General features: G+C 40.5%; 1 protein-coding gene across 2 annotated transcripts; it reads right to left on the bottom strand.

Moving 5' to 3' along the window:
* Positions 1 to 10: 10 nt before the first annotated feature.
* Positions 11 to 11,745, bottom strand: LOC143100849 (interferon-induced GTP-binding protein Mx-like). Of its 2 annotated transcripts, XM_076264393.1 has the most exons (12): positions 11,692 to 11,745; positions 11,146 to 11,418; positions 10,038 to 10,178; positions 5,018 to 5,172; positions 3,746 to 3,884; positions 3,052 to 3,250; positions 2,871 to 2,949; positions 2,331 to 2,453; positions 2,112 to 2,253; positions 1,812 to 1,967; positions 795 to 1,111; positions 11 to 694 (listed from the first exon to the last, which is right to left on the bottom strand). In XM_076264393.1, the coding sequence occupies exons 2-12, from the start codon at positions 11,363 to 11,365 to the stop codon at positions 461 to 463; spliced, it is 1,905 nt and encodes a 634-aa protein (XP_076120508.1). In that variant the 5' UTR covers positions 11,366 to 11,418; positions 11,692 to 11,745; the 3' UTR covers positions 11 to 460. The 2 variants fall into 2 exon arrangements, with proteins under 2 accessions (XP_076120508.1, XP_076120510.1); XM_076264395.1 differs by lacking the exon at positions 10,038 to 10,178.
* Between the last annotated feature and the right edge of the window lie 5,263 nt (positions 11,746 to 17,008).

Below are 17,008 nucleotides of genomic sequence, written 5' to 3' on the forward strand. Positions count from 1 at the left end.
GTACTTAGTACACATTTAAAAAGAATATTTTTAATAGATTTTTTTTTCACCTGGGATGACATGGCAGAAGTACAGTGCATGAAAAGTTAATCATACATCATAAATATTTGTTCCCAGCTTAATATGTGTGTGTGTGTTAGTGATAAAGAGAGAGAGATAGACGTGGTTAAAGCCCAATAAAACTATGACAAAATAATTCTAAAGTTAGCAGGATAGTTCTACAAACCTTTTTACGTTCCCAAAAACATGTTTTTCAAAATATTTTTTTCATCTATCATATTTCAACACAGAGAAGCTAGGTCACTACAGATCTGTCTTATTTTCCTCTAATTTGACTCAATATTGAATGCTGTATATTGCTGTATATGAAGGCTGAATATTCAGTAGCGATTTAAAAACTAAACAGGTATTCTGAACTAGAACTCAGGAAAAGACATTCCAAACACCTTTGACATCTGGCCTATATATCTGGCACAGACTTGGCCAGAACTTGACGGGCCTTCTTCAATCTCTCAATTCGCCCTGAAAGATACTTCCTCTTCCGGGCGATGTCTCCTTTCTCCTGGACAAAACTCTCTGCATCTTTGTGTCTTATCATGCCTGACATGGCTGCCTTCACATTAACAATGTACTGCTCCAACATGTGGTACAGCACAATCAGGGGCACTTGATTGGCCAGTCTATCGGAGGTGATCTGAGGGAACGAAACCAGATGTAAAAGCAAGCATGAACAGACACAGGGAAAGTATGTAAATGTTCTGTACAAAAAGAAGACGAGGAAGCCAGTGACGTACCATGTAGTAGGCGCTTAGATGTTGAGCCATCTCGCGAATGTCTGCACTGACAGGCTTAACAACTCTCTGGGCAGCACGCAGGACAAAGAGATTAGTAGATTCAGGTCTCGCTTTGACAGCTTCTAACTGGCGGCTGTAGAGACCATCTTGTGAATAAATTATTCTCTCCATCTTAAACTGTGACTTCAGTCTCTCCTCGGCCCTTTCGAACTCCTGTTCTCTAAGGTCCTCCAGTGGATCCTTAGCAGCCCTCATCAGACTGGGATAAGCTTCAAAAAAGGTGCTGGTGGTTTGGTTCACAGCAGTGGTGATGGTCTCTTTTTTTAAGATAACAGGAGAGGAAGAGGAAAGTTGAAGTTTGAAACTGACATGTCATAAAAGTAATCTAGCTCAACAACAAGCTGATCCAATGTGTTCAAATTCAATTTGAACAGACAAATATTAACCACACACCTCTCCAGGAATGCACCGATCTGACGTTTTAATACCAAAACCATGGGCTTTAGGTACTGGCCGGTACAGAGGTATTCCTTTGCTATGTGCACCGCCTCTGCATATGAATACATGAGTTTTGCGTAAACACATAGGAGAATTTCTCATAGAAATACTCCAAATTTGGGTATTTGAGGTATAACTTTGCAAATATTTCTTTGAAAAATGTGAGGGGGTCAAATTGGAGGCACTGTTTGCCATGGAATGACCCGGCTTTGGAGATATTGCAAGTGCAATACTCGCACATGGACATAAACACTGAACAACATAGAGGTGAATTGAATAGATTGATCAGTATCAGGTAGATATCTGACAATAATTATAACAATAATATCAGACAGATGCCATACTCCACCCATTTTGAAAGCAGTGGAAAGTTGCCACATAGAGTAAAAACAGTGAGTGAATATGAGTCAAGACTTGAGTCATGAGGCTAGTTTCTAAGGTAACATTGAACAATCCTGACCTTTCTAAGGCAAAGATGAAACAGAGAAATAGACAGTTCTTTTTCATTCTTTCCTTCACCTGTGGTAGCTCGTAGGAGATTCATCGCCGGTTCTTCTAAGTCTTCCACATGTCTTCTGACAATGGTTTCAAATGTCCTGTAGTTCACAAAGCCAGGCAGCTCTTTGCCTCTGTGAGCGTTGCTATCCTCTACCTCGTCACGTAAATACTCCTCTACTAAAGACAGACAAAGTGTTTGGAAAATGTCACATGTTTGTTTTCCCATAGATACACTCACATTTCCAAGATGACCACCATATTAAAAAAAATACCAAACCAAATTTGGTATAGTCAACCAGCAAACCAAGGTATGGAGCTTACATTGGATGGCTTTATTGTCGAGTTCTGTCTTCCATTTACTGAATAATATCCGAATGTTTGTAAAAACTCTTATCTGGGAGTCTCCAACATCCTCCTCTGCCCTGACCATGTCTGTGAGAACCTGGTTGAAGCTGTTAATTTTCTGTAACATACAAAATCAGAGTGTTCAAAACCAATGCACTCAAACAACTGTAGACTTTCACATATTATTCAGTTTACCTCAATGAGGAAGTTGGCCCTTTCAGCTTCATCTTGAGGGACTCCATCTCCCAGCCTTCTCAGGTCTGTAGAAGCCTTCTCCAGTTTCTCTTTAATCTGTTTCTCCAACTGGGGAAGGGATCTCTGATGCAATGTACAAAAAAAACACAATATTTGTTATTACAAACCAAACCAATATACTATACAATTAAGCAAGGCTGCAAAAAGTAACTCTACTGCACTGTAAGTCTAATGTAGTTGTATGACAAAGAGACTATATGCTTTTTCTGACTCATGAAACATCTCTTTAAGAGTGGTTTGATTTAAATCACTTGTATGGTTGTAATCCTACAAAAAAAGTAATTTAGTCGTCATCCGAGCTGGTGTATTATTAGCCTGGTATAAATTAAGGTAAGAGCAATAGGTAGATAGAGCAAGGTGTGTATTCAGTGTTTTAATAATTTTATTACTTACAACCCATAGATAATGTTGTGAACTATTAATGTTATTTATACTCAAATACTGAACATCCCAAAATACACCCATCCTCGACATACTTACTTTGATGTGAGACACCAGTTCATTGGTTAGTCTTTCTGATAGGTGAGGAATAGTGGCTTTCCCTTCATCCAGACAAGCGCTATGGATAAGAAAAAGGTTGAGACATTGGAAGGGATTTGTGGTTATATTGATTTGTCCGTTATAGCCATTCAAGTTTACTGGTGCTGCTGCTTGACTTTACCGGAGGTGGGTGTGGTTTTCAAAGAACTTCTTCTCCCTGTCTAGTGCTTTGGTCAGAGACATTTTATCATTGATATCTTTCTGGCCTCGACACTTCACCACCATGTAGCCTTTCTTGAGTGGGATGACCAGATTGTTGAGAGTATTGACAACACTCTCCTCTGCCCCTTTGTCCACTAAGTCAGGTTTTGTCAGGATGCCTGAAGGGGTGACAATATGAGTGTGCACTTTGATCTTAGACCGTGGACAAGAGATAGAGAGGTCACTGATTCATTTTTCACAATCTCAAAATTTTCAGAAAGGCACATAAGGAACGACGAACAACACATGACAAGACTGTCACGGTTTGGAGTTTGTGTTTTGGTTTTTGGGACTCTTAGTTTGTAGTTTGCTGTGTCTTTGTTACTTCCTGTGCCATGTGTTCCCTTGTTTATATTGCCATGTGGCTTTGTTCCCTGTCTCATGTCTCCGCCCCTCACCTGAGTCTTGTTAAGTTATTAGTCTGATTAGTGCCTTGTTCCATGTTCACCTGTGTCTCCTTGTTTTTGCCCTATCGTCTGTGTCCTTTTAATTACCTTCCTGTGTATTTAAGGTCTTGTGGTTGTCTTTGTCTTTGCTTCGTCATTATAGTTTTGTCATGTTGCCCTTGTTCCCAAAAGTAAAGTTGTGTTTGAATGAATGAATAACTGCATTACCTAGAGTCCGTTGCCCATGAGGATCCACTGTTTTAGCCATCTTCAGGGCCTCTGTGGTGGCGATGTCAACATTTGCAGGTACCACAACCAAATTTATCGTCTCTTGCTTTTTAATGAACGTTTCTATCAGTCTCTTAATCTGTAACACAGGGGTATGTGCAGGATGACTGTGTTGTGCAGTGCATTACAGTATATAACAAAATGTAGTCATTATTTGTATACATACAACATTATTACCTATACGTCTGAGGGGTATTTCACAAAGGCAGAATTAAGACATCCAAGATAAGTGATAAAGCGAGGTTTGACATAGCGTTGTCTGGTCATCCCAGCTCAACTCGTTTCACTAATGCCCATCCAGGATGAGTAGGAGCGACTATGTCAAGCCAGGTGTAAGTAATTCAGGATGTGTGCGCGTTCTCGTTTCTGCTCCAAAGTGCCCATGGTTGGAATAAAAAAAGACGCGGAAAATAGTCATTCACAGTGAACAACCGCTTTTGATATAGACTAACAATGAAGTAAAGTTGTCCTTTTTGGAATGGGGAATCATGGCTATTTCTGTAAAACAGCAGAGTAGGCGTGGTAGACCAACTGAATGCAAATTTACGTATGCACCCACATGTGAGTGCTTCCTTGTCTCGGCACACAACGTCGTTAAGAAAGCGCTTGCCACTGAAAAGATGCACATATGATACTTTAATATTATAGTTGAAAATACCTTCGAAAGCTTGCCCCTCCACTTCCAATCAACTACAGTAGGCTATTCATCAAACGTCTACCAATAAAATAAGCAAACAATGAGTACCTAGGCCTATGTTAATAATTATAAATTATAAGGCTATCACAATTAAAATAATAACCATATGGTAGTAGGCAGACAATCTGTTTTGTTTTGCGAGCAAATACATTTAGCAAATAGTTTATAAATGGAATAAAGCTCCTTAAAAATTAGCACGGAGGTCTGATGTGAATGACAGCTAGTTGAACCAATAAGACGACATAATTACCATTAGAATTAACTTAGCTTGGCTGTTAGCCTGGTCGGGACCAGGCTAGGTGCAGAGAATAAATCCCCATGGTAACTTATGTGCCATCTCTTTTGTGAAACCAAGTCAAGGCTAAATTCATCCAGGATAACCTAAAAATCCCAGCTTAATCCCTTATCTGGGTTTTGTGAAATACCCCTCAGGTTGTATAAATGTGTAAATGTTGTTTTCTCCTTGGACCACTACTAACGTTTAGCCATGAAGTAATTAATCTATTTAGTCTCACCTGTTCTTCAATGTCCTGGGACTGGTTGCCTGTGGCAACTCTAGCAATGCCGGGCAGATCAATAAGAGTCAGATCAGGTACACTGGTGGAATGGATCTCCAGGTTAATCATCTCATGACTGATGTCTTTTCCTTCTCCAGCAAGAGCATTCTGAGCTATAAGAGAAGAAACTCATCAGAAAATGAATCTTTAATGAAATTAAACTTTAATCTTATGTACAGTTACAACAACATTGGTCAGAGAGCATGGAAGGAGATAAAGTCTTGGGGAAGTTGTAAGTTAAGTTAAGTTGATCCCTTAAGAGAAATTTGTCTGGAGCATACGAGAGTACAGGCTTCGCACATGTAACATCACAACCAGGCTGCTACGAAACACACATGGTAACATCCAACTCTAGGCTACACAGTTCATCGTACAGCACACACACAATACATAAATACATAAATTATTGCTTATCGCACTGCCATATACTGAAATATTGTCCAATGCCCCTCCCCCCATTGCAAACAATCTCATCTCTTATTGTTGAGCAGTTTGATAAATAGCAGTAATGATAATTGATATTTGTTTAGCTTGCATGTTGTTAGCCTATGTACTGATAGCAATAAATCCAAAACAGAATATTAGACAGAACTTGGCGCTGCTGTGTTTTTTTTTGTTTTTATCACCAAGAGTGCATGAGTTAAGCTAACACTAGTCTTGTTTTGTTTTTGAGTAGATGTATTGTTTTTGTTTTACATCTACACTCAAGTATCAATAGGCCTCTTTTAAGTACGCCTGAGCTAACTAGCTGCCGCTAGGGGCGTCTAGATGTCTTTGTGAGCTAATATGAGCTAACTGAAAAGGCTTGACTAAACAGCTTTGTCTCCGTTTTTTTTTAAGCAGGAAAATCTTCCTGCAGCCCATTTAAGTTGTCCCCCAATTTATTTTTAAATCTTTTATTTCTTTATATGTGTTTGTTTCCATTTTTTGTTTCAAGTCCTTCTGTTTTGAAATGTTGTCTTTGTTTTCTTGGGTCAAAAGTTTTCACACCTTTTGCTATCTTATCTCACTGCCTTTGTTTTTAGCATCACTGTATTCTATAACCAACCCCCCAGCTTCTCCCCCATGGATACGGAGCTTCACTGGGGAGCAGGGCATGAAATTGGCACCCGCCCACACGCCAAATGCGGGTAACTTTTGTGATTGGCGGGTGAAACTGTCAATGTACCTGCCACGTTGGCGGGTAGCCAATAAGACAACACAACACTGAGCAAGGAGATGCACTGTCCAGATTGCCGTTTGTAGGCTCGGAGAAAGCGAGATCAAACCCATTTGCAGGGGTGGGTAGTAGCCTAACGCGTTACATTTTTTTTTCGAGGAACGGCAAACGACTTTCCTTTTTCAAAACGGTAGCCTACTTCTACTCTTACTCAAGTACATTTTTGAGCCAATAATCTACTCTTTTACTCCGCTACATTTCAATTGCCTTACATTACGAGTACAAGTTTATTATTGGAGAAAGTATCTCGAAGAGGGAAAAGCGCACCTCTCCCAGGAGAAAAGAAACAGGGCTTCAGAATGCGTTAGACCACGATTATAAAAGTAATGCCTGGCCTAGCTAACAGCTCAGTTAACACAATGACGTACAGTTGCTGCATCTTCTGGCGAGGCTGCCAGAGCAACGAGACTAGAGGTAGGCTATGACATGACACGGAAACTTTCACGTATATTCATTTCTGGCAAGCATCGTTCAACAATCACATTGGACAAGGAAAGTAGGCCTACAACTTAATTTACAAGCAAATCAAATGCACTGGAAATCGAGCATACAAGTTAGAAAAAGCCTAGCATTCATTTATGTTGCAGGACATGACATGAGACGGTCGGCTGAGAAAACAGATAGCCTGCTCTGTCGCTCTGCCCGAGTGGATATGCCTAGGCTATTATAGCCTAAATATAGGTCTACCCATAATATAGCCATTGTTTTTAGGTTACATTGTCTGTATGGTGGAGTTATAACCAGACTTCTAGCAATGCAAAGCAGAAGAATCAGCTGCAATGTATTGGAAGACTGCTTTTCAATCCATAGCCACGTAATGCTTATTCTGGCTATGACAAAGTATATTAAATAAAATATATTTCAATTGGGCTTTTAAAATATGTTTGACTATATGATTAGCCTACAGAGGAGGAGAAAAGCAAATAGGCATAAAGGATACTTTTGTATCCCTTTAAAGGTCCATCAAAAATATAAAAATGTAGGCCTACAAAAAAGTAACTTGTTAGACCTACTTGAGTAATTTATTAACAAAGTACTTTTTTACTTTTACTTGAGTACTGTAATGTGTATTCTGTACAAGTTCAAGAACCATTCTTATGCATTTTCTGAGTCGTTCACCTTTATTTTGGGCACAAAATAATTTTGGCTGGTAAAAAACCACTGTGGCAGGTGGATTTCAAAATTCACCTGCCACAGTGGCTGGTGGCCAAAAAAGTTAACTTCAGGCCCTGCTGGGGAGATATGAACCTATGAGGAGTGTTAATGGGAGACAATTGGCATTGTTGATTTCAACCATTTGTCTTTCTTTAATTTATTTTATCTTTTGGGGTTTAACATGTTAAAGATTTTTATTTTTGCTTGTATGACAATGGGAAATGTTTGCTACATGTTTAGGCCTTGTTTGATGTGGGCAAATGTTCAATTGAATGGATTCATACCCACAACTTGAGTTTCTTTATGTTTGAAATTACTTTTATTTGGTTATAGTTAAGAAACTATAAAAAGGGGGAGATAGATAGATGGTATTGACTTGAAATACTTTCTTTTCTAAGTTTACTGGTTTCATTGCTCAAATTGTCATTTTGTTTTAAATGCCTAATGTTTTGTTTTACTGACCCTCACTTCTAATGCAAAAATCTCTTTAAAAGACATGCAGGGATACCCTACCCACGTGAGTCTGTGGATTTTTCTTTTAAACATCTAAACTTAACCAAAGTTTATTTATTTTCTTTATATTGGCCTTTTGCCAATAGATGCAAATGTGTAGTCTCTGTTTGGAGATAAATAGCTCTGCTATGTTAGAAGACCCATAGGTGTGACTGTCTCCAATTGAGAAACTGAATACATTAGCATACTTTTGTTGACTTGTGAATCTGCATTCACGAGACACTGTTTGACTCTGTTTACACTCATGCTAATGTCTCTCCAAGTTGTTGTGAAACCACTCTCCAGTCTCTCCAGAATCTCTTTCATGCCAGAAGGGACAAAGGGAGGTGTGACATGCCTTTGTCTTCGACTACCACTACGCAAACATCTCAAGAAGATCCTTTCAAGATGGCGGATGGCTCCACCAACCAGGCTCAGCTACCACGCCAGTACAACCCAGAGCAGCAGCGGAGCTGCCACTGGACGAGATTGATGGACCAGACAACTCTGCCCTGGGCTCAGGTACAGCCCAGAGCAGCAGCAGTGGCCAGCCAGGCATGTCATGAGACGAGACTGGACGAGGCTCAGGAACCACAGGTCCAACGGAACCTGTGGCAGAAGCAACTGCCATGACTCTGGAAGCAACAAAACTGGACTGACTAAAAGCAACAAAAGCAACAAAAGGGGGTGCCGAAAGCAGCCTTGCACTCCCGCATCATCAAAGACACTCATCGCACATTGTTCACTGCCTGCAATACATGTGGACATATTTGGACTGACACAAGGGTGCACGCCGAACGCGGCCTGCATGCACACCCTTTGCACTCGCATACACTTACACTGAAACAATGCAGACACATTCAAGTTTCATAAGAGGACCCTTCAACGGAAGAGAAACGCAAGAAAGGATGTATGCTGAACGCTGCTTTCCTTGCTCACGCACAAACTTACATTGATTATGGACTGATTATGGACTTTATAAAAAAAAAAAATTGTAAAATTGTTCAAGAATGCTCATGTTTATGGAATCTTATGTTAAAATTCAAGTCATTCAGACTTGAAAAGGGGGAATTGATAGCAATAAATTTATGGTTAAAATGGATAATAATTTAACTTCAAGACTGCTTTTAGTTAGCCATGTAACCCTTCTTGGTTTAAACAAAGACACCCTCCCCTCCCCCAATGGAATGCTAATGTGCTGGTTAAGGACTATCAGGTACACAAGACAAAGGATGCTACCTTGATATAATTATGTGTCATGAAATGTAAATGTATTCATGTTTGGTATCATTCTGATAGTCTCAGTACAAGGTTTGTAATGATTTGATTGTGAGAATGTTTGGAACATTCTATAAGTGATATTTCTGATATATATGATATCTCCCCTCATGCTATTCTGATAAGAATGTATAGGTGTGAAATAGGTGTGTGAGTAGGTGTGTCTGATGCCAACTGGAGAACCAATCAAGTGGGCTTGTTTTTGGCGCCATTTTCCTCTTTGTTTAACTCATACAAAAGTGATTAACTTGCATTGTAAGACACAAGATTAGAACATGGAGAACTGAGGAGAGGAGGAGTTGGCTACAGGCCAACCTAGGCCTTTCAGGCCTGGGCTAGGCCTACATAGACCATAGACCTTTTTTTGTACCCTCTCTGCTCGTAACAGAATAAACTTGATTCCTGAGTTTTTCCTGAAGTTCGCCAGTCTAAGATTAATATAAAGTAATTATTCACCACAATTACTTTCAGTACAATGTAAAGAAAATGGGGGAGCTCAGCTTATACACCCCAGGGGAGCCCCTGTATTTATTCCCTGTGTGAGGGACAAGGTGGGTTAACTTTCACCTTTAACTGCCTTCTAGTGAGAAAGGCAAAGTACAATAACAACAAAGTTCGATAAAAAGTTTGTCATGCATGGCAGAATGCAATCAGAAGTTTTGGACCCATCCGGCCACCAAACCCTCTCACCACTCCCATTGTCACACATGTGCACACACACACACACACACACACACATGCACACACACATGCACATACACACACATGCACACACACACACGCACACACACACACAAATACTGCATATGATCTGCAACAAATGAGTACACAGACCTTTGGTAACAGCGTCCCCCACTTCAGCTGGGTTTTTCAGCTCCACTTTGATATGGTTCTGGTATGAAAGCATTCCATACCAGTGAGTGCCATTTTTGACTCTCTTCAACTTCAGTACCAAGGGGCAGCGTGTAACAATGCCTGATCATGAATAATGAACGACGAATGTGAACCGTAGGTGTAGGCTACTTGTAAATATACATACAGCACACTGTTCCAATACATCTTCTACATTCACAGTCAAGTAATATTGAAATAGAAAGAAACTGGAATATAAGAAAACACCATATTGCACACACAGCATCATATCCGGTTAAGTCATGATGCCTAATGTGCCGATAATTCTATTTCTGGGTCCAACTGGGCCTAGAGTGGCTTGCTTTTTCCATAAAGTTTCCCCCCCCCCCCACTGTTCAGCCTACAACAAAAATGGCCATTTTAACACACACCCTTGATTATAGGCTCATCTGGCTGCACAGCTACATGTATTACTTTGTTAGAGTTAAAGGAACCATATGTAAGATTGTGGCCAAAACTGGTACTGCAATCACTTTCAAATTACTGTAGAGCGGTGTATCCCCTCCCTCTCCCCCGACTTGAGGTTGCCAACCCGGATGCCGAAACACTACTGACTTTGTGATTAGTAGATAGGTAGAGGGTAGCACATCAGGCCAAAACACAACATCCACATCAGTTGAGGGCTGTAACTTCACTTTTTAAATGACAATATCCTGGCCGGATTACTGTTGTCAGTGATATTAGTATTTGAAATGAACATGACTTCTTAATGTCTAGTGACATATCAGGGCCATTTTATGATTAATTGAAATACATTTCTTACATATGGTTCCTTTAAGCCATTTTTTTACCCACTAAAAAGATGATGGTGAAAAGAGTGAAAACAGGCTGGCTGCGCTTGTTAGTTTTTTGGCCAAAAGAGAGGTTGGCTACACTGAAACGACTTGTGGCGTCAGACTTAATCCGGATAGACACATCTTAACTTCAAAACGTTTTGTAATGCTCTACTGCACAAATGGCAAAACTGGTAAGATTACAATGCATGCGTGTAATTGTCTCAAGCAAGTAACGTATGGCATTGTTAGCTTACCAGTGCCCCTTGGCAATGCTACTCCTGAGAGAGCTTCAAGCACAGAGCTCTTTCCTGAGCTCTGGTCCCCTATGACCGCGATGGCAGGTAGAGCCAGGTCCTGCTCCACTCCCAAGGACCTCAGGGAGTCCACCAAGTCAATGCAGGGTCGCACTTTTTCTTCATAATGCTGGGAAAGATGGTTGATTTCTTCAAGCGGGGTAGAATTCTTCTTAGACATTTGGGTTTTTATAGATGGTCCGTTTTCTTCAAAATAGTTCAAAAATGTTTCCCCTGATGTGATGAGTCAGACAAATTGAAATTGAATAGCTTCATATCAGCCAAACACTGAATAAATCATGCCTGTTGTTCTACCCTATCAGTTAGCTTTAATTCCAGTTAGCTTTAAAAACCATAAACCAACAACATGTTATCTGCTAAATGAATTAATTGCAAATAAGTAAATGTTATGTAAATCATTCTCATGTAGCTTATCATCACACATAAAATAATTCAAACTCATTAAACAGAATGAAACCAACGCTGAAAATACATTTAATTGCCCACCTTACTCTTCTTCTGTCCTATTTGGCACACACAGCACTCCTGCACTGAAGGGTGTGACTAGTTTCGATTTTGAAAAACATACAAAATTATGCCTTATTAGACATTCTCTGATGTCACTCCTCCCAGAGTGGAAGACGCCCTCTAGTGGAAGACGTATGGGAAGTTGAGTAGTCTGTGACTGGTAAAAGGTGGTAATTTCAGTTGGAACGTCAATTACCACCCTTTTCTCCCTTTGGTGCTTATAAAGTAATGTGTTGAATACCTCAGCTGTTTTGCATCACACTGAATGGAGGACAGATTCATCTGAAATTTAACAGTGTTGGCCTATTGCATTAGAACCACTGATCCTTAAATCGTGGTAGGAGGAATAACTGTTCTGTTTTGTTGAGGCCATGACACATGACAAGACCAAAACATAAAACATTGATTTTGTTGACAGGCCTAGACCTGTGCTGGTCATGTTTCACTGCAAATACGTTTTTCCCCTTCATTTTTTATAAACCTCATTTTGGTCAAAGAGAACAACTCCATAGGCTATACTTTTAAAATGCAATTGTGTGACCATGTCTATTGGGGACAGTAGGCCTAGTTAAGTTTCCTTTTCCTGAAAAGCCTGACATAAGCCTACTAAAGCCCTATGGGCTAGGTGCACTATTACTTGAAGTCTTCAAACCAGTTTCCTGTTCATTGACATGGCTGGGGTACTGTCTATTTGACTCCCTGTCTGTTTCACCTACCAGGACTGCAAGAAATCTAGGAGTTGTTCTCGACAACCAACTTGCCAAAATGTTTGGCAAGTTGAAATTTTTTTTCAACTTGCCAAAATGCTGGTGGTAGATTATGACAGTGTAACATCCACATTCGGGGAAGTGTGTATACTCATGTTGTTTCTGACATTGCCTGTGACTGTGGCAACAGCTGAGCGATCTTTTTCCAAACTCAAACTTATTAAGACCTACCTAAGGAGCAGCATGGGACAGGAGAGGCTCAGTGCTATCCTGTCCATTGAAAATACGAGAGCCAGAGCATTAAATATTGGGAACATCGTTAACGATTTTGCACAACAAAAGGCTCGTAAGATGGCCTTCTTCTAATGGCCTAATTCACGCATATTGGGGGTTGTATGCATATGAATGATTTTATTTGGTTTCTGCACGGTTAAATACGTTAGGCTACATTAAGTTTTGTTTCTGCGCAGTGCGAGTTTATAAGCAATTAAGCAACGCTTGCAGTTTCAGCAGAGGGTTTTAGAAGCGCATGAGCGCATTGAGTGTTCCCATAATTCCATGCGAGTTCATGTTAATGCAGTAATATTAGATTACCATGGCCTGCAGGCTGTTAATAAAATTATTTTTAATGTTTTCACATGTAATGCATCCTATGTAGTCGTGTGTTTTTTTTATTTGAAATTGTAATATGTAACTAAACTACTTCGGTGCCTCAGGCCCTTTGTATAAACAATTGAAGTCACCCTTAAAGGAGAATTCCGGTGTGATATTGACCCAAAGTGTATTGAAACATGATACCGAGTGTGAACGTATGTCTCATAGCCCATCTCGGCTTGTCCCCTGCACTCCAAAATCTGGCGCTAGTTAGCCGATGCTACCAACAGCTTTTTCAATTGTGGTGCTTCGGCATCGGGCTAGCCATGCAAATAAATCACTGTTTTACACCATTTACGAGGCTCAATGTATCTCCACACTTCATTGGTAGACTTCCGAGGGCCCTGACATTTAAAACGGGACATTGAGAACTTTGAAAAAGCACTGGTAGTTTACTTACAATACGATTTATACAGACAGTATCTTCACGAAGTTTAGCGTTTGCAGCCATCTTGAATTTAGTCACGATAAGTCAAGCGAAGAGTAAGAATGAACAGGTATGATAAGGGATCAGATTCCAAAAATAATTCAGTGGAAATGCATGGATTCCAGTTGCTGCTACTGGAAGAAACTGGAATCCATGCATTTCCACTGAATTATTTTATTATATATATAAATATTATATTATTATATATAATTAACTACCAGTGCTTTTTCAAAGTTCTCAATGTCTCGTTTTAAATGTCAAGGGCCCTCGGAAGTCTACCAATGAAGTGTGGAGATACATTGAGCCTCGTAAATGGTGTAAAACAGTTATTTATTTGCATGGCTAGCCCGATGCCAAAGCACCACAATTGAAAAATCTGTTGGTAGCATCGGCTAACTAGCGCCAGATTTTGGAGTGCAGGGGACAAGCCGAGATGGGCTATGAGACATACGTTCACACTCGGTATCATGTTTCAATACACTTTAGGTCAATATCACACCGGAATTCTCCTTTAATGTGTATTGCATGTATCAGAGCTAATTCATTCTGGGCCAAAGTATGTCGGAATGGGCTCACATAGTGTTCTTGCACCTGAGACCACCATTGGTTTGTTTGTTATGCCATTGGTCCTCATATAGACATACACTACCTCCAGACCGTTGAGCTCCTCAGACAAACGACGTCTAGCTCTACCTCCTGTACGATCAGGCCAAGCCAAACTCTTCTCATCTGTTGTTCCTCGTTGGTGGAACACACGGTCAGTTCCTACTAGAGCAGGGACATCCCTCTCCATTTTCAAAAAACTTCTGAAGATCCAGCTCTTTAGAGAACATCTTCTCTCATAGCAACACTTACAACAAGTCTTGCTGATCCTAGCACGCAGCCGTCTTAAACTGACATGTAACTGTTAGCACTCACTGATGCACTTGTTGTTACTGTACTCTAATGTTTTTTAAATTGTCCTAAAATTGTTGAGAATTGCTCTAAAACTTAAACTGTTTACCATGTTGTTAGTCGCTTTGGCTAAAAAGGCATCAGCCAAATGTAATGTAATGTAATGTAGGCTAATGTAATGTATATGGTTAAAGCACCTGAATACTGGATCGTATAGTAGGTCCTGGGTAAGATTTGTATCATTTAGCAGAGAATATCTCAACTGTTATAGACTATTATACCATGGTCTAGGTTGAAAAGGGTGTCGTTTAATTAAGGGATAACGGCCGCCGAGGTGTCCTGTTATACGGAATTAATGGACGAGGGCGAGGGGCAAAAAACTCCCCGACGCGCAGCGGAGTCCATTAACCCGCCCGAGTCCATTAATTCCGTATAACTGGACACACCTCGAAGGCCGTTATCCCGCTTATCACCCGGTTGCCACTGTAAAGCAAAGGAAACACACGGTTCCGTTTAAAAAGAAGCTCACTAGTTCAGCTTGTTGTATAATTTTAGCATGGACAGTTAAAACTAGCTTGTTTACAGTTGATTCCATTGTTGTGAAGCCTGCAACCAAAGATTCTAGAGCGCTGCAACCGTCGTCCTACTATGGTTGTTATAGTTACCATTCATAAGCATTGATATGGAACGGTGTCCTGTTATTCAGAATTAAAGGCCACCCCGCCAGCCAATCAGAAAAGATTATTTCTTCTCTCCGGGTGATAAAAAGTGATATAGGCCTACACCTATAAAATTATTATGACGTTGCTTGACAACGCCTGAGTTAGTCCGCAGCTGTGACTAATCAACATTCCACAGTGTTGCGATAAACAGCTGAAAAAACTCATTTAGTATTAATAATTGATTTCATATTTATTTATTTCGTAAGTGACCATGGTATAAACGGGATAGGCCTAATGCTCGATGTGTCCATTATCAGAAATAAATGGACTTCGCGTCGTCCATTTATTTCTGATAATGGACACCTCGTCGGGCATTATCCCTTACTTATCACCCGGAGAGAATAAATACTCTTTTCTGATTGGCTGGCGGGTGGCCTTTAATTCTGAATAACAGGACACCGTTCCATATCAATGCTTATGAATGGTAACTATAACAACCATAGTAGGACGACGGTTGCAGCGCTCTAGAATCTTTTGGTTGCAGGCTTCCCAACAATGGAATCAACTGTAAACAAGCTAACTGTCCATGCTAAAGTTGTACAACAAGCTGAACTAGTGAGCTTCTTTTTAAACAGAACCGCGTGTTTATTTACAGTGGCAACCGGGTGATAAGCGGGATAACGGCCTTCGAGGTTTGTCCAGTTATACGGAATTAATGAACTTGGGCGGAGGCAACTCCGCTGCGCGTCGGGGAGTTTTTGCCCCTCGCCCTCGTCCATTAATTCCGTATAACAGGACACCTCGGCGGCCGTTATCCCTTACATATGACCCCATTGAACAATGTGGGATGTGTGTCAAAATCTCTTAGCCTGGCCTCGGCCTGCCTAAGGTTTCCAGGCTAAAAATCTATACCGGGACGAAAGTCCTGAAAATGACCACATGACTGGGACTTTTTGTAGGCCTATTACACTTTGCCTAAAAAATAAAATAAAAACATGCAAATGAGGCAATATCTCATATATGCGTACACATTGTGATCACAATGTTCACAGTGACTAAGGTCTTAGAAGAGTAAGCATTCTGATTTGATATAAAGAAAATGGCTAAAAAACAGTCAATCCATACCTGTCAACATTTAGCTTTCCAAAAACGGGAGATTTTTGTTTCGGGGGGGGTGTCAGTGTTTATACCGGTTCTGTGTTTGCATATTTAATACATTTCATACACGTGTTTCAACACTGCATTTCGGTCGTTGCTTTTACCTTACCATTACCTTACGCATGCCAGTTATGTATCCACCAGCTGCCTGCCTGCAGCAGATTTGGTTCCGAGGGCACAAGTTCAGTGTATCAACAACACTCAATAACAGTTTATGTGATGTGTTAATCAATTAAATTCCCAACAATTTCACAACAGCTGGTTCTGGAGTAGGCCATTCAACTAGCCCGCTTGCTTACGACGAGACTCAAGCTGCGCAGTCGGCACCCGCTTCCTTATTTGGGTTTTGGGTTGCCAGGTTTTAGCCTATGACAAGACGGTTAAAATTGAAACTAAGTGATCGTGTATGTGTAGGGTGTATTTCATACACAATCTGGCAAGCTGAATGGATCAATGATTTTAAAATGAAGTTTGATGGCCATGCAAATTACGGGAGTTTTCCGGGAGAAATAACAAAACGGGAGGGTGCTGGGAGATGACCTTGAAATACGGGAGAAACCCGGGAAAAACGGGAGTGTTGACAGGTATGCTATAACAGTTGAGATATTCTCCGCTAAATGAAGTGCATACAAATCTTACCCAGGACCTCTACTACAGGCGTGGAAACGATGCCACCCCTTTGGACTTTTGTAACGGAAAGAGATGCTAACTTCATTTAGGCTACTTTTATTATTATAGGTCCTATACCAACTGAAGAGACCCCAGCATAGTAAGAAACAACCCAACAGATAATG

Source organism: Alosa pseudoharengus, unplaced genomic scaffold (assembly GCF_046254945.1).
Source record: "Alosa pseudoharengus isolate Yale_2024_CS ecotype anadromous, Long Island Sound unplaced genomic scaffold, YU_APseudo_1.1 YU_APseudo_1.1_scf_3, whole genome shotgun sequence".
NCBI lineage: Eukaryota > Metazoa > Chordata > Actinopteri > Clupeiformes > Clupeidae > Alosa > Alosa pseudoharengus.

Coding starts and splice junctions, on each gene's coding strand:
- LOC143100849 (XM_076264393.1), bottom strand. CDS start 11,365: ATGTCTAAGAAGAATTCTACCCCGCTTGAAGAAATCAACCATCTTTCC. Junction 5,173..10,037: donor GGGGGACGCTGTTACCAAAG/GTCTGTGTACTC, acceptor CTTCTCTTATAG/CTCAGAATGCTCTTGCTGGA. Junction 3,251..3,745: donor TCATGGGCAACGGACTCTAG/GTAATGCAGTTA, acceptor TCACCCCTTCAG/GCATCCTGACAAAACCTGAC.